At 40.8% G+C, this 18,807-nt stretch overlaps 2 protein-coding genes and 1 long non-coding RNA gene across 5 annotated transcripts in view; 2 read left to right on the forward strand and 1 right to left on the reverse strand.

Moving 5' to 3' along the window:
* atg9b (autophagy related 9B) overlaps positions 1-18,807 on the forward strand; it is an 839,198-nt gene that overhangs the window by 129,436 nt on the left and 690,955 nt on the right. The window lies entirely within an intron of this gene.
* The window catches only part of LOC134060480 (uncharacterized), a 48,964-nt gene that overhangs the window by 16,520 nt on the left and 13,637 nt on the right, over positions 1-18,807 (forward strand). The window lies entirely within an intron of this gene.
* atr (ATR serine/threonine kinase) overlaps positions 1-18,807 on the reverse strand; it is a 163,624-nt gene that overhangs the window by 4,858 nt on the left and 139,959 nt on the right. For all 3 annotated transcript variants that reach the window (XM_062517190.1, XM_062517183.1, XM_062517177.1), the window contains exons 41-44: positions 16,681-16,824; positions 1,888-2,038; positions 1,520-1,676; positions 848-1,001 (exon numbers count right to left, since the gene is read on the reverse strand). In XM_062517190.1, coding sequence (XP_062373174.1) covers positions 848-1,001; positions 1,520-1,676; positions 1,888-2,038; positions 16,681-16,824 — 606 coding nt within the window. The remainder of the gene's footprint in view (positions 1-847; positions 1,002-1,519; positions 1,677-1,887; positions 2,039-16,680; positions 16,825-18,807) is intronic.

Below are 18,807 nucleotides of genomic sequence, written 5' to 3' on the forward strand. Positions count from 1 at the left end.
AATACGCTATATCCACCATTTTACTAATGAATTTTCATAAATATATTTTTTTAATTTTGTTTTTCAAGTAATCTCAGTGAAACTGTAATGGGTTATGTTTAGTTACAGTAATTTATCTTTACTCAATAAAAACAAAACAACTGCATTTTTATTGATATTACCTGAAACACACAATTACTGTAAATACAGTAACATGATTTGTTACAGTACAGTAATGTTTTCAAAAATGGATTTATAGCGTTTTGGAAAAGAGCTCTTCATTTAGAGTTGTGAGTTTCATATGAAGAGCACAGAAAATTCTGCAAGTACACTACTGTAACACAACTCAATGCAAAAAACAAAATCTATTGCACACAACAGTACTCTTGAAAACGTGATCAGGGTGTGAAGTTCTTTTATTTTCTTCATTCACACCACACACACACACACACACACACACACCACAGTCAATGTGCGCATTAGCAACAAGTGTCTTCATTTTTGAGTCGTTGTGTGTAATAAATGACGCCAGGTGTGTTCATTGTGTTCAGTTATTGCTGACTGTGGCAAGCATTTTGCATCACATGAGCTTTCATTTGAGAATATGTTTCGCAACATGTGTTTTAGCAAGGACAAATGTGCTTAGATTTATGAGAATGGAGGATTGTGTTTTGTGAATTGTGTCTTCATGTGAAAAGTGTTTATGGTATTGTAAAATTGTGGCTAGATTTAGTAAATGTGTTTAGACAACTGGTCATTTGGTATAGAGGATTGGCTTTTGTGTTTTAGCATTTGAGAAAAACTGTAATAAGCAGTTGAATAGTAATAGAAAACATCCAACTATTCATAAATGCATAAATATACAAACCTTGTTGAAGAGGCAGTTGAAATCCACATGGACACATTCACCAGTCAGAGAATCAAACAATATGTTTTCTCCATGACGATCTCCTAGCCCAAGAATGTAGCCCACCATGGACATCACAGCAATGGACCGGCTATATGCTGATCTGCTATTGTACCTGTAACCAAAATATGCTTTCTAGTTATTTAAAGTCTCATGAGTTAGTGTCATATTCACATGACAATTATTGGCACCCCCTGGATGATTACTATCAGGATCTTTTAAGATTCAAGATGATCCTTTGAAAGTCTGAATATGTCCAATTAAAGATATTTGCAGTTTTTTTTTTTCTGGGAAAAGACTTTGTGTGAGTCATATGTTCAGGAACACTGAATGATCCAGTCTCAACCCACTTTTAGAGTCTTGGCAGATGCAGAAAGATTTTGAGTTTGAACATGTCCAGGAATTTCATGGAGTTCATAATACCATAATTAGTCTTGGTTGTTGTTTGGCGGTAGGAAGTCCCCAACCAATAGTACAAGGAATGTAAAATCGTGTTATCTGTGTATAACTGTAAACTACTGCTACTAATACATTTACAACATGGGGCAAGAAGACATTGGATTATTTCCAAATAATAAGGTGTTGCAAGAACAAAATACATAGGCCATTAGAGAATCAAAAGAGAAGCTCTACCAGGAGGTTGGATCAGGAAATGTTCTCAAAAACCACTCATGGAAGACTGGAGGATGGGACGCGCACAACACCTCTTTGAACAACTTGTACTTCTCTTGAAAGGATGCCGTCTTGGGTAGAATATATTTTCTGATCTGCTTTCCAGTCATGTAAAGACCTAAGAGAACAAATAAACAATTACAAGCAAGTTAAGTTTGCACTGCACTTCTAAAGAAAATTGGATTTCTGAAAGCTGAACGTCAGCTGCCTGAAACACTTTGGCATACAGACAAATTCCATTGCAAAGTAAAAGTTATTTCAGTTCGATTACATTCTTCGTAATGTTTTTTTGGGCCTGGGCTAGTCACAGAGAAAGTACCAGTATTTACCTCTTTCTTTATAGAGGTCCATGAGGATGTGACGTAGACCGGCTGTATTGTTTACCCACTCGATAAGGCCACACTCCTCACTCAATGGGATGACAGCATATGTACGAATGTGTAGATCTCGCCTCCGGGACTCAGCATCTTTCCGCAAGCACTGACATGGAAAGGAAAGACAAGAGGGACAACAATGATGTTACATTTCCTCATGCACTATCAAAGAAGCCCCAAAGAACATCTACAATTTCACCGGTGACTGACCACCATGTAAAAGCCTCTTTGGTAATCAACCTATTGGGGGCCAAACAGCGAAACTGAGTTCCATGTCTGCACCTCAAGCGTTTTAGCACCACCAACAGGTCAAAGTTGGATGTGCATTCACGTACATTATATCGAATTTTCCGCCATCTTGGATTTGATCCAAAACACGAAAAAGGCTCCTCCTAATTGGATCCTGAGTCCAAGTATTGAGATTGCTTTCAATACATGAAAGTTTTGCAGAGATAGGAGCTCACTTCAAATACACTATATTGCCAAATGTGGACATCTGCCTTCACTCGCATATGAATTAAAGTAACATCCCATTCTTAATCCATAGGGTTTGATATGACGTCGGTCCACCCTTTGCAGCTATAACAGCATCAACTCTTCTGGGTGTTTTTATGAGAATTTTTTACCATTCCTCCCGAAGCGCATTTGTGAGGTCACACATGTTGGATGAGAAGGCTTGGCTCTCAGTCTTCGCTCTAATTCATCCCAAAGGTGCTCTATAGGGTTGAGGTCAGGACTCTGTGCAGACCAGTCAAGTTCATCCACACCAAACTCTGGCATCCATGTCTTTATGAACCTTGAAGCATTCAGAGTTTCTTTCACTAGAAATAATGGGCCAAGCCCAGCTCCTGAAAAATGATCATACACCATCATCATGATCAAATGATCATCCCCCTCCAAACTTCACACTTGGCACAAAAGATCATACACCATAATCCCGCCTCCACCAAACTTCAAGCACCGTTCTCCTGGCAACCACCAAACCCAAACTCGTCTATCAGATCGCCAGATGGTGAAGTGCGATTAGTCACTCCAGAGAATGTTTCTCCACTACCCTGGAGTCCAGTGGTGGCGTGCTTTACACCAATGCAGCCGGCGCTTTGCATTACCCTTCAGAGATCTAAGATGGCGCCGCAGATGGATGCCTTTGTACTTCATTCTCTAGTACTTTGATTGTTTTTGTGCGTTTATCATGTTTTCTGCAGTCTTTCACCTGTAACTTTTACATGGGAAGGAAACTATTTCTTCAATTTTCACTGATTCAGCATCTCGCACTGATCTTGCATCAAACATTCATCAACCTGTCTGCTTTCAGTTTCAATGAAATCCAGACAATCCAGAGAATGGACAAGGCTTGCGGAGGGATATGACTGAAAGAACCACCAAACCGTCATTGTCAGCTGTTTAAAAATGGAAGAATCACAGCCCTGCATACTGTATCTATTCACTTATTCTTATACATAGGTTTTTTTTGTACAGTATCTATATATTAGTGCTGTCAATTGATTATATATTATATATATTGCAATAATATTGCAAACCACAGTATAGTGTTACAGCCAATCATGTCTGTGGTAATACTGTCAATAAGTATTGGGACAGATGACACAATGCTGGCAGCACCACTGAGCAAGAAACAAACATCTCTCCTAGAAGTTCAGATACTGCAATAACATAAAAAAAACTCATCCTCTACTCTATCCGCACACGGAACATGTCAATGTTGTAAACACACGAAATAGGTAGCCTACAACTTCAATAGAGACAAGAAGATAGGCTAGGTTGGCAGAAGATTGCCTAGGCCTACCTCAAATTATGCCCAGGGTCTTTTATTTAGGCTAATTAGGCTCTGCATACGTGCGTTTTATTGTGAGACATGCGTTTCATTTGGAGTGGCATACCATCAAAAGCAGAAGATTTTTGGTTTGTTTTGGGGTCTAATGTACTCTTAGACTGTTTGATTATATTTAGTGATGCTCCGATCGATCGGCCGCCGATCACGATCGGCCGATATTGGCTAAAAATGGCTTGATCAGTGAACCCCAAAAGCGCGATCAAAAAAGTCGATCATGTGACCTAAGTTACTTGTGTGACTTTTTTCCACCTGTGTGCACAGGCACACAACACTAGCCTAGAGAGGAGCTTGCAGTGGCAACATGAGTAGCCTAAAGGTTCAGTCAGTGTAAAATTAACCATTTGCAATGTATGTCGTGCTGAAATCCCTCACACACACACACACACACACACACACACACACACACACACACACACACACACACACACACACACACACACACACACACACACACAGAGCCCACAGCCAGCCAGAGACTAGAGAGCATGGCGAGGTGGCTGAGCCTCCAACAAGCCACCAACGAAGTTTTAACACCACTGACAGACAACTGAATATGTTGGGTATGAGAAACTAAACCAGCCAACTTCCCCATCCTTCAATCAGCTGACTGTAGGCATACTAAACTATATGGATAATAAGAGATGGAAAGACGTCACGTTTATCCTTATACAGTGGCCTAGGTTACGATTTTGCAAATATTTGTAAAAGATTTTTGAAAGACTACAGTCAGACTCTCCCACATCTAAAGACAAGTCATAGAGTTTTAAGTCACAAACTAGTCACAGACTACACACAGACATGCGATAATATCAGACATGTTTGATATTGTCGTTAACGGCAAAACTAGAAAAAGACTCCAACTGACTTACTGTACAACCGCTCATTGACACCTTACATTAAAGGAGTTGACGGGAGCGCGCCGCGATTCCAGTAGGCTACAACTCCCATGATTTCTGTCCCGACTTTGGATATTTAGTCGCCGACTGTGAAAACATGGCAATATCGTGCAATGTACTGTACATCCGCCTTAACCTGCCTTGATCCACGATATGACCCCGCAGGCATGAAATACTAATGTGTATCTCCCCGCGTTACTAAACAGTGTAGCCTACATTGACAAGCTGAAGAATAGCTTCCCAAGCGCAGACGCCTGTCCAATGTCCCTGCTAGCTTGACAGCGCACTTTATTGACTCAAACTGGTGGCATTTAACGGCATGTTTCAGTCATGGGGGATTCTAAGAGAAAAAAGCCATGCAATTTTTTGCTTACAGTAGCTTACATTGTTTCTTTTTTTGGATTTGGAACAGAGAAAAATACATAGAATTGCATTTGTGGCAGTAGGTTTTGGTGTAACACGTTTTTCATTTAATGTAGTCAGTGTATTAAGAGGCCATAATTTTCAAGTAGGCAATGTGTAATTTGGTCCCATCCCATTTAGGTGATCTAATGTGTGTTGGTCTGCCTGACCCCATCCTTGTATGGAATCATTTTATGTCACTCATATGCTGCACTGCATATTTGGAAAAGATGGCCAAAGTCATTTCATTTTCTAAAAACAAATAGATTAATTGGTGGTTCTCTAACATCTTGACTAGCCTATACGTAAGGGATAATCAACGACGCGCCGTGCGTTTATAGGAAAATAATGCACGTTCGAAGTGGTAATAAGGACCCGACGCCGCAGGCAGAGGGGACTTTACACTTCGATAAGTTATCACTTACTTATTCGTTATCACTTACTTATTTTTCGCGATTCCTATCACTGCGCGCTACTGACAGCTGGACAACGTTTTTGTGGTGCAAATATATCACTCTGTTGAACGCATATGGTTTTGAGAAGAAAAACATTTTACTTTCGTGACCCCAGAAACTTGCCGGACTACTTTCTTCAGCATCAAAAACGATCAAAAACCGGCTGGATCTCGGCTCACAGGACGCTGTCGGGGGGTAAGTCAGTGCTGATGCACCACGTTGCTGACAGGGAACCCATATAACTTCGTGTCTTAAAACCCGAACTATCCCTTTAACGTAGAAACTCCATTCAAACTATGTCGCGTAGGTCTTACTTACGCGATGTGGGCCTTGTATTTTTCAACTTTGTAACTTTTATACTTTTTAAACTATTAGTTAAAAACTATTACAATTTCCCCCATAGACTTAACATTGCTCATTATGACATCACGGCAGCAATTAGAATGTTACCCCAGCTGGTCAGCCACCTGGGCACCAACTGTCAGTTTCTCTGGCTTTAAGCATACAATCTCTCTGAAGACTACACATATCCTGTTAAACTGTTTCCTCTGTCCACAACTGTTTCAAAATAAAAGTCCTCACTGCAATAATACACTATTAAATCATTTAACCATTGAAACTACTCAACTATTTAACTGTTCAACCATTCCAACTGTCAGTTATCATCAATTATGCCTCCAGTCAACTACATGAAACCTCCATGTACCTAGCAACCAACATAGCAACCATTAAAATTAAGCGTTTATGACCGTTTCCATAGCAACCAACATGATTTTACTACAGTAACTTCTTTATTCCTGATAGTGGCCACCATAGATACCCTATCAACAAATGTTTCAAAATAAAAGTCCTCACTAGCAAGTTAGCTAGTTAGCATGGTTAGCACTGTTAGAATAGTTAGCATTTTTAACATAACTGCTAGAAATGATTAGCTAAGTTAGCTAATCAACGTGGTTAGCATTGTTAGCATTACTGTTGGAAATCATCAAAGCTAGCTAATCAACCTGGTTGGCATTGTTTGCAAAGTTAGCATAGTTACCACTTTAACATAACTGCTAAAAATCAAAACTAAGTTGGCTAATCAACCTGGTTAGCATTGTTAATAGTTAGCATTGCTAATATAGTTAGCATTTTTAACATAACTTCTAGAAATCATTAGTTAAGTTAGCTGATCAACCTGGTTAGGATTGTTAACATAGTTAGCATTGTTAGCATTTTTACCATAACTGTTAGGAATCATTAGCTAAGTAAACCAATCAACCTGGTTATCATTGTTAGCAGTTTTCATTTTAACATACCTGTTAGAAATCATTAGTTAAGTTAGAACTGGAATGTTAAAGCTTTAGGTGCTGTGTCCAGCAAATGCGTTTTTTACAGCCAGAGCGCCCAAAACCTCCTCCTCTCGGCGCTTCGATAAGTGTTTATTGTTGCTAAGTTACCAAAACCAGTGACGGTTTATAACGAGAAGTGCCATTGACGAGCCCGGCGCTGTTCTAAAAGTTGAACAGATTTCAACTTTGAGCGCTCTGAGCGCTGCGACAAAAAACGGTTGGCGCCGGTGTTTTTTTCCGCCGAGGGCGCTCAGCGCTGTGAGCGCTGAGCTACATAGACTTAAAGGAGAATTCCGGTGTGAAATTGAGCTTAACTGTACCGAAACATGTTAAGGTGTACTCACACGTGTTTTAGACGCACTTTCACTCACCCCCAGCATTCCGAACTCCTCCGTTTTCAGCCTAGCTTACAGTAGGCTTGAATCTATTAGATTGGGCATTACGTAGCCTATGCAGCTAAATCGCTATGTTTAAACCATTAAAAAGGTTCCAAGTAACTCCACACTGCATTGGTTGACTTCTGAGGGTCCTGACATTTAAAACGAGATACTTAGAACTTTGGAAGTGCACAGGAAGTTTATTAAAAAAGACTGTTTATTCAAGCAGTACCTTCATAGAATCTCTCCGCTGGGCGCCATCTTGTGGTGAAGTCGCGATAAGTCGACTGACGAGCACAAACAAACAGGAAAGACAGGGGGACATATTGCAAACATTTTGAGCTTTGTTACTCATCATGCTCATGTAGACAGTATAACTATATATTTCCTATGGAATTACTTTAGCAATATGTTCCCCTGTCCTTCCTGTTCGTTCGTGCTCGTCAGTCGGCTTATCGCGACTTGATTCCAAGATGGCGCCCAGCGGAGAGATTCTATGAAGGCACTGCTTGTAAACAGTCTTTTTTTAATAAACTTCCTGTGCATTTCCAAAGTTCTCAGTATCTCGTTTTAAATGTCAGGACCCTCAGAAGTCTACCAATGCAGTGTGGAGTTACTTGAAACCTTTTTAATGGTTTAAAAATAGCGATTTAGCTGCATAGGCTACGTAATGCCCAATCTAATAGATTCAAGCCTACTGTAAGCTAGGCTGAAAACGGAGGAGCTCGGAATGCTGGGGGTGAGTGAAAGTGCGTCTAAAACACGTGTGAGTACACCTTAACATGTTTCGGTACAGTTAAGCTCAATTTCACACCGGAATTCTCCTTTAACATTGAAAATTGTCGCCGTCGGCGCAAAAAACGCGTTTGGTGGACACAGCACCTTAAACTGTCTACCTTCACACTATCAACTCTCTTTAAACTATGCAACCACCATGTTTACCCTAGCTACACCTAAGTAACCATATCTACATTATCTATCTATACATTTTAGCATTTTCATGCACTGGTAATTCCTTGGAATTGCGTTTCTAGTTCTTCTTCTAACAGCAGCTAACTCAGCTTCAACCGTTTAACGTAGAAACTTCATTCAAACTGTGCTATGTAGGTATTGGCGACACTCCCATAGACTTCCATAGGAAAAAATGGCAGCGCTTTTTCCAGGCTATTTCCTCGTTATGGGGCTTTTGGAACTGTTTACAGCCAATCTCTTGGTCAGTAGTCAATGAATTAATTGATTACACCTTTCAGCATCAGAAGTACATCCCACCCTCCTGCGATTCAGCCATTCAGCACAGGTTTTTTTGGAACTTTTGATCGTGGCGGCAACATCAAAGAGTGTCGCAACTCTCTCTATCTATGGCTCTGCCCCGGCCTACATTCCGACTTGACTCGCGCACCCCCACCATCTGACACATAAATCGATACAAACGTAACGCATTGTATTGCCACCGCCACCGCCACCGCCCCCCGCAATGAAACGTTCAAAGCGTTGACAATATTTGTCCGGTTCCCGGTTAGGTTTGTGCATTGGTTAGCTAAAAAGTAGCCTGCATAGTAGGCTAACAACATCCACATACAATATCTTATAATAGGCCTACAACAACGCCTGTCAAGAATGTATTCGTTTGGACAACTTTATAGCCCTATAAAGGCTAAAATTACCTTTTAGTTTGTCACGTTGCCTTGTTCTTACCCATCTGAAATAACTCCTAGCTTTGCTGCCTCCCTCCTTTCTGTTTTTGTTGTTTAAAAAAAAAATGCTAGGCTATATCCACGATGAGTCTTGAGTTAGTGCAGCGGTTCCAAAACGTTTCCCCCACGGACAACCCACCATCTGACACATTCAAAATTAACGCATTCTATTCCAGGCGTCATGCTTAATAAGCCGCCCTTTTTGATGAACACCTACAGACTATAGAGTTTATAAATGATATTTAATTTCACGTTTCCATATCATTATGACCTGATTCTAAATTATATATTTATTCATGAATCAAAAGTTGATCTTTTTTAACACCTGTCCGCTATTGCCCTTTTCATCTCGCGCACCCCCTAGAAGCAGCTCACGCACCCCCGGGGGTGCGCGCACCACAGTTTGGGAATCCCTGGCTTAGGACATCGGACAAATGTATTTTTCAACTTTTTAAACTATACGTTAGACCGGCACATCCGGGAACTTGACTCGCGACGAACGTTCCCGCCCCTTTTAGGGGGAAACAAACTATGTCTCCCATTAACTCCAATGCAAATTAGGCTCAATAAACGTAATTCGTACCGAAATCGTAGGGGTAAATGATAACAGAAAACACAACGAATCAATAGGACCATTCAATATATTACCACTTTGCCGGTCGTTGACCGTGAAAAATACGTTCAAAAGCTTAATTCAATCAAAGTAAAAACATGTCCCTTCGGTCTCCCGAGTAGCCTGCTAGCAGTAGCAATGGCCAGTGTCATACCCAGACATACTCTTATCTCATTGAATCTCCAGTTAAATAACTAAATTGTTTTCCTGTATTTTTGGCCTCTTATTTTAATTGTAATGTTGTGTAGTTGACTGACAGGCTTGGATGTAAAGTATGTTCGTTAGATAATTCCAACATATGATAATTTCTGTCATAGCCGATAGCCTAGCTGCTAGTGTTAGCCAAGTGTTAGCCTAGATTTCCGTTTTCGTTGGTCTGATTTATTTTGGGTGTAGCCTAATGTTAGGGGTTCTTAGCTTTGTGGTTGGTACACCCAACCACACAGCAACTTATCGGCATGTCTGTCTACCGCGAACACTGATCTATAAATAATAAGTTATTCGTTATAGATCAGTGACCGTGAACAACACCCGTTCACTTTGGCTTGTTTCAGGCTTGTTCTGAGGGCTTGTTTCCCCCGAAAAGGGGCGTGGCGCAAACAACCTGCTATGTGTGACGCGGGTCCGGTCGAACGTATTAGTTAAAAACGAATTCCGTACCCAACCTTTAACATTAACATTAACGGCAGCAATTAGAATCATCTGCCAGCTGGCCAGCCCATAGATAATCACTTCCTAAATAAAGCTCAAACATTGGCCTTTCACTTTCAAATGGTTTATCAAGTCATATGCCAATTAACATTATGCTTAGATAATCACTAGTGAGTAGGCTAGTCTATTATAATGGTTCCCACGTCTTAGAAGATCGTTATTAAACATCACATGGAAAGAATCGTAATGTTAGTTGATGGCCGTTTGCGTAAAGTCCAAGGGCGAATGACATCCACCAAAGGTTTCTTAAAAGCATTTGTTGGTGACATCTAGCCTAATGGAAACTAGATTAAATTTGATAGATTACAAATGTGTCCCTTAGCAAATTAAGTAGCAAATACAATCCCATCAGTTAAAAAAATGTGTAGCCTGAATTAACCACAGCCTGCACACACGATGCCGCTGAAGATAGTTTTCGTGTTGGCCTAGGCCTATATATCAGTATCCTAAGCCTATGATGAAAGCAAGTCTGATCACTAATTGTAAACCTGCAATAATAGAATGCCTAACGTAGAAAGAGAGAGAGAGAGAGAGAGAAGGAGTGCTGCGTTGGGTGGCTTAATTAAAAAAAAAAAAAAACAGGTGCTTTTCGGGAACGGACAAAAATATAATTTAAACAAACAGCGACTGTCCTGTATGTAAAGTTTCTTGGTGATAAAGTTTGTAGAAGGCAGTAGGTTAGTCAGAGGTCCGAGGCACACCGATTGAGTGAACATTTTTTTTTAAATCCTTTATTTCATTGGATAAAGTTAGCGCGTTTCGACTAGGCTATACTGAGTCTTCCTCAGGGCAATCCAATAGAGTAACCTACTTCTAATCTATTTTATGTGGCAAATGCATGTGATGCTTTGTGCATGATCGATATATGAAAAGAGATAGCCTATAAACATGATATAAACCTACAAACAGCAATTGCGCAAGAGATGATCAACTTCTGCTAAATGGATAACATGGATATGATCATCAGCTGAGCCTCAATGACGTTCGTCAACGTTGCAATGGACTGGAGCTACAAGCTAGGTCAGTTAACGTCGAAGTCCAATAGTTATGCATTTAAGCCTGCAAACGACCAGCATAAATTCACATCAGCTGATCATAGCTCGTTATCCTGCAATTCCATAGCCAGTTATATTCCCTCCGATGTTTTTGCAATTATATCAAGCAGCTAAAGCAATTACGCTAGCCATGCCCATCTGTAACCTGTAAAGTTGTTGGTTTTAACCAGGCTAGAAAGAAAAAGGGCAAGGCTACTCACATGAACACTATCCAAGAACTCCCTTTGAAATCGCCATCTCTTGAAAAGTAGCCTAATGCGACAGTTGTGTGACCGCTTGTTAGACGGTGGCTTACAAATTATTTTAAATTGGAGATTGACAAGGCAAGCATAGAATATGGCCATAGGCTCTCCTATCACTGTTTTGACTAGTCTTATAATAAAATAAGATTGGCATTGCCTATGCCACATTAATTCCTTGATAACGTTTCCTCTGCACTGAATGTTATTCTAAGCGTCTGCTAAATAAAAAATAAAAAATCGAATAGAAGATTGCTCTCAGTCAGTAGTAGCATGTGGTATCGTTGTAGCCTATATGAGTTAAATGTAACATGTTTTGATTACATGGGCGTGTTGAAAGGATGCTTTTCATGTAGCCTACATGAGTTTGACAGATCAGTAGGCCAAGCTCGGACTCATGACGTAACAGAGCCGTTCTTTCGGGCTAGACCGTCCCGTTTAAAAAACCGTTGGTCCAGCTAGGTCGTGTCTATGCGGTCACAGAAGACCAGTGCTAGGTAGCACGAATGCTCCGAAGCAATATATAGAGGAAATGTGACTGTTTTCGCTAAAACTGGTCAGTCAAGCAAAACAACGATTTCTAAGCGATTTTATGACTATGAAAAAGTTGCATAGGGTCTCTTTAATGATCTTTGGCATAACTGCTAGAAATCATCAACTAAGTCAGCAAATCAACTTGGTTAGCATTGTTAGCATTGAAGTGTTCCTTTAAAGGGATATTCCGCCATTTTTGGATATAAGCTCATTTTCCACCTCCCCTCGAGCAAAACAATTGATATTTACCTTTTTCCCGTTCATCCAGCCATTCTGTGAGTCTGGCGATACAACTTTTAGCTTCAGCCTAGCATAGATCATTGTACACAGTAGTAGTGCCAGTAGTTTGCAAGTTGCCTTGATTATTACGCCATGTCAAATCAGCCTAGAAAAACGCCAGGTTTCATTTTCAGTTGGTCTTATTGCACTTTCTAACTTGAGAAGAGACACGTTATAAATGGGAAAATTACCGGAAATCTTAGTCACTTTTAAACATGATGCTAGCAGGCGAGATGCTACTCGTAAGGGCTGCACGATAATGGGCAAAATGATTATCACGATAATTTTGAGCAATATTGATATAGTTTTTAATAGCATTAAAAAATAAATGAATAACGAAACGCAATATGTGGCGGCCGGCGTTGAATATGTGGCGCACCACCCCGAATTATATGTGTGGGAAATACTGCGGACTGCTACCTGTTGTGGTTCACCACGTTACTTTATCCTCTGTGATGGTGTCTATATAGAAACTAAACTGCACGGTGCAGGGAGCAACTCTAATTGGCTCATGGAGGCATGTGATCAGACAGTGGTTTACAGAGCGCTAGAGTGGCTTTAAAAAAACAGCAGAGAGGGTTTTACTGTCTATGGTTAAAGCGGAGGATCTTTAATACGCAGCCTTCTATGGACGGAATGACACAATTAAAATATTGCTCGATAACGCGAATTTGATCGCGGGAAGCCAATATCGCTATCGTGATAAAAATTCTATATATTGTGCAGCCCTACTACTCGTTTAATCCATTTCAATGATCTATACTAGCCTGAAGCGGCGGCGGTGGCGGAGGGGTGGGGTGTCAACTATAGGTCACCGCACCGTCTAGAGTAGCGGTGGATTTTATCGTTCGCGGTGATGACACAGTTCGCGTCGTTCAGTTCGCCAAGATGATTCGTTCTTATAGTTCGTTCCTACGTTCGTTCAGTTTTATTTCCGGTATAATGTAATTCAGCGGTGAATGGAATGCACAGGTCTCAGCTCCTCGTTCACAAACGATCGTACAAACGGTCAGCAGTTAAAGGCAAATATATTATGTGTACTCTTTGACAACACAACAGCTAGCACTGTTGTATTCGCCTTGACATTAAATTGACACATTGAATTAAGGTTGGCTGGATAAAGTAGGCTAGATATGGCTAGATCAGCTATTATTTATTTTTTTAAAAACGTGTTAATTCATAAATAAACAATCCAATATCCCGACAAGCATGTTTAAAGGCTTGGCAGAACGATTATATTAATAAAACAGTTTCAAGTCCCCATTTAGGCAACAGAGCCATAAAAAGAGCATCTGCTGTACAGCCAACAAGGCAAGAACGAGTGACTGACTGAACGAGCGACCTGCACCGTGCCTGCTGCAAGCTAGTGAGCTATGAACGAGGAGAAATCCTGATTCGCGAACGAGATGAACGATGAACGTTAGTAACTCATGTTTTGACATACACGTGGTCACTGTTGATTAAAAGTGCACATATGAAGTTATAGCTATTTGTATGGTTTTGAACTACCATGGCCATGTACAATCCACCACTAATATCAAAGATCCTTCATTACCCCACGTTAACACTCTGCTAATATGTAGCTAGCAACCAAGTTTCTCCCACTCGCGAAATACATTTGTTTTCTTTCATGGAAACGGTTGCTATGCTTTCCTGCCTCTGATTGGCTAATTCGATGAGAACGTCTTAGAATCAGTACAGACAACATTTATGATTGGTTTGGCACAGCAGCAGTAGGTTGATGTGGACACAGCAACGAAGGCACGAACGAAGGGACGAACGAGGACTTAGGCTCCGTTCGAATCGGAAGGCAGCTGCCTACTGCCTCCCTCCCTAAATAGAGAGCTCTCTAACTAGACATGACTTTAGTTTAAACGCGTCGTTTAAAAATGAGCGTAGTACTCTAGAATCTTTGGTTAACACTACGGTATGACGTTAGCAAAAGCCTGACGTTAAACTAAATTAGCCTACGTAAGCTAGCAGGCTAACGGTATAAAATAGTTTAACTGACAGCTAATATCTCAGACCAGGCGTTATTAGTGGGTACAACAATGGTATAACCATGTAGTAAATCGTTTAGTTTCAATCTACTTTCCACAAATCCAAGCTAAATAACGTCACACAAATGACATTTCAACAGACTCGGCAGTCATTTACCGATATCGGCAGCCATGTTTGTTTTGTTTTCACCGAGATTCAGACGTGGACGCAAAGGATTGTGGGTAGAAGGGAGCTTGAAGTGTACATCGAAGCTGCCTTCAAAATTGACCGTTATTCGGGAATTCTAAGATATCTTAGAAGGCAGCGAAAATCGGTTTCGAACGGCCTTCGCTGCCTTGCTCTCTAGTTAGATATCTTAGAAGGCAGCAGTTTTACCCGATTCGAACGGAGCCAAAGTGTAACGTGAACTAGTTCAGGTCGTTCTTTTTAAAGACCCGTTCGATAGAACTGATTCGTTCGCGACCGACACATCACTAGTCTAGAGTGAACCATTAGCTCCGCCCCTGGTCGTCCATCATCCCTTACATAAATGCTCATTTCTGAGTACATGGCAATAAACTTTGAACTTAACTGCCATTATTCAATTTTTACGTTTTTTTATGTTATTGTTGAGTGTTGTACTTGAGAGCAAAGATTAACCGGAGTCAAATTCCTTGTGTGTTTAAGCAAATCTGGCCAATAAAGCTGATTCTGATTCAGATTGAATGCAGCTTGGAAACAGGCCTTGGAAACCCATTCCATGAAGCTCTCTATGCACTATTCTTGAGCTAATCTGAAAGCCACATGAAGTTTGGAGGTCTGCAGCGATTGACTCTGCAGTACTACTTTGTTATAATACCACTGACAGTTGACTGTGGAATATCTAGTAGTGAGGACATTTCTTGACTGGACTTGTTGCATAGGTGGCATCCTACAGTACCACACTGGAATTCAGTGAGCTCCTGAGAGCAACCCATTCATTCACAAATGTTTGTAGAAACAATCTACATGCCTTGGTGTTTGGAATACCTGATTTCAATTATTTGGATGGGCGAGTGAATACTTTTGACAATAGTGTCTGGTTTCATTGGTTACAGCTGGTCATCAAGTGATCTGATAAAATATATTAAGCACACCTCTTAACTCATTGAATGCCGCATTGTTTTTGGAAGCTATGTCCCAGAGTGCCGGCAAGCTAGATAATTTTTGACTATTTTAGTAGAGCCACAGCGTATTCTATGTTATAGTTATGGACATATACTATGGCTCATTTGAAAGGTGAGACTCTGAGCTCTCAGTGGGTGAAAACCGTTTATCTCTACGTGTCTCCATTCCTGAGAAATCCCAAGCTAAACAGTGGCTGGTTGTCATCAAAATCCCTGATTTTCCTCTAGAAACGGAGATATAAGCCACTTTAAGACAGACGTACATTTCCGCAATGATCACGGACTTTTTACCGAAGGGGCTTTTTTTTTGTTGTACTGTCTGAATTCATATGTCCGTATATCTACCACCGGAACCTTTCCTGCTGCCGACCTATGTTGCCGCCACAGCTGCTATGTGAACGCAATCGCGGAAACTTGTACTTTTCAGTGATGATCAAGGGAAGTGTTAGCCTACGTGTATTTAAAGCACCCTATGTCAATGAACAGTTTGATATCTCTATAATACGCTGCAGGTCATGCAGCAAGGCTACCTCTTCAATAGCTTATACTCCTGGGGTGGTTCTCAAACTCTCTCCTCGATCCTCGATGCTCGGTCCCACTGATCTAGGGCCTACTAACTAACGCTGGATAGACTATCCCATTGTTGAGACTGCCACCTTGTGACGAACCCATAAAATTACGAAATGACCTTGTATTGACTTGACGTGCCTGATTCGACACAATTCATGCAGCAATATCAATCAAATGCTGCGTTGTGATAATGCCCAGATAAAATGTCCGGATTGTAGGATTTCATGAGTTTTCAATCGTCATCTACTTCAGTTCTCTTCATGATAGACTTCCAAAAATCACACATAAGGTGAGTTAGAGTGTCTAGTTTCGTAATTAAAAAAAAAAAAGCGAAAAACGCAATATTGCGTTATTGGCACTCTACGCATGGGAACTAAAAACGCAATATTACGTTGTTGGCACTCAATGAGTTAAAAATCTGCCAAGGTGTTTATTAGAACAAACTTTTCAGTAAAAAAAAGATATAGCCTGACACAAAAGCTGTGTTCCAGTAACATATTACAGCATACAGCAACACATTTAAAAACATTCCACAATCCAAGCTTTCCACCATGTATGTACATTTTACCCCAAAATAAAGCCTGTGTGTACCTTATTTATAAGACAGTTGAACTCCATCAGCCTGCAATCTTTCCTCAGATCATCCTTTGGTTTGCACATCATGGTGTAAGATTTTCCATCTGAGCCCTTTAGACAGATCTTTTTAGGCTTCTGCAGTGAGGCCAGTATCTCCACCTTAAAAGAAAACATGCATTTTTATATACATGCAAGTTCAACCAATGCCTGGGTCTAATTAATAGGTTCTCTGTTACTGCACCAATTTCAATGCAATCATTGGAAAAAAAGATTTACACAGTATTAAGTACACTATATTGCCAAAAGTATTCGGTCACTTGCCTTGACCCCCGTAATGACTTAAAGGGATAGTTCGGGTTTTAAGACACGAAGTTATATGGGTTCCCCGTCAGCAACGTTGTGCATCAGCACTGACTTACCCCGCAACAGCGTCCTGTGAGCCGAGATCCAGCCGGTTTTTGATGCTGAAGAAAGTAGTCCGGCAAGTTTCTGGGGTCACGAAAGTAAAGTGTTTTTCTTCTCAAAACCATATGCGTTCAAAAGAGTGATATATTTGCACCACAAAAACGTTGTCCAGGAAAAATTCAAACCTCGTTATCACTTACTTATTTTTCGCGATTCCTATCACTGCGCGCTACTGACAGCTGGACAACGTTTTTGTGGTGCAAATATATCACTCTGTTGAACGCATATGGTTTTGAGAAGAAAAACACTTTACTTTCGTGACCCCAGAAACTTGCTGAAGAAAATAGTCCGGCATCATAAACTATCAAAAACCGGCTGGATCTCGGCTCACAGGACGCTGTCGGGGGGTAAGTCAGTGCTGATGCACAACGTTGCTGACAGGGAACCCATATAACTTCGTGTCTTAAAACCCGAACTATCCCTTTAAGTTGCATCCCATTCCTAATCCATAGGGCTTAATATGACATTGGTCAACCCTTTGCAGCTAGAACAGCTTCAACTTTTCTGGGAAGGCTTTCCATACGGTTTAGGAGTGTGTTTATGGGATTTTTTAGACATTCTTCCAGAAGCGAATTTGTGAGTTGACACACTGATGTTGGACGAGGGAACTGGCTCTCAGTTTCCACTCTTATTCATCCCAAAGGTGTTCTATCGTGTTGAGGTCAGCATTCTGTGCAGGCCAGTCAAGTTCATTCACAGCAAACTCTGAGATCCATGTCTTTATGGACCTTGTTTTGTGCAATGGTGCACAGTCATGTTGGAACAGGAAGTGGCCATCCAAACTGTTCCCACAAGGTTGGGAGCATGGAATTGACCAAAATCTATTGGTTAATAGGCTGTAGCATTCAGAGTTCCTTTCACTGGAACTAAGGGGCCAAGTCCAGCTCAGGGATGGCCCCTTCCTGTTCCAACATGACTGTGCACTAGTGCACAAAGCAAGGTCAGTAAAGACATGGATAACAGAGTTTGGTGTGGATGAACTTGTCTGGCCAGCACAAAGTCCTTACCTCAACCCAGCAGAACACCTTTGGGATGAATAAGAGCGGAAACTGAGAGCCAGTCTCCTCGTCCATCATCAGTGTGTGACCTCAGAAATGTGCTTCTGGAAGAATGGTCAAAAATTCCCTTGAACACACTCCTAAACCTTGTGGAAAGAAGAGTTGAAGCTGTTATAGCTGCAAATAGTGGACCGACGTCATATAAAACTCTATGGATTAAGAATGGGATGTCACTTAAGTTCATATGCGAGTCAAGGCAGGTGACCCAATACTTTTGGCAATATAGTGTATATTTTAATAAGCCTATTAACAACTCATGACAAACTTGAATGTTGGTTTGGTTGAATGGGTTGGTTTTATATGCTTTAAAGTTGGGAATGGGTTGGTTTTATATGCTTTAAAGTAACACTAAAGAGTGTTTAGTACCTTAATGTTTCCAAATCATTTCAGTGGTTCATCAACTTGTAACAGGGTGAACGGCACTTCTGCATTCACTTTGCGGCCCTCTATCGTCTATAACCGCACTATGTAACTTTACCAGATCGGGTAGCGTACCTGTAGTTTGACGAAATGAGACATAAGAAACTACAAATTTGCCCTACTTTCATGTCGCAATGCATCATTCTTTCATAAAATCGTGCAACATACTCTACCTTGTCTGTGGACATCGTTATTTGCT

Source organism: Sardina pilchardus, chromosome 2 (genome assembly GCF_963854185.1).
Source record: "Sardina pilchardus chromosome 2, fSarPil1.1, whole genome shotgun sequence".
Lineage (NCBI taxonomy): Eukaryota > Metazoa > Chordata > Actinopteri > Clupeiformes > Clupeidae > Sardina > Sardina pilchardus.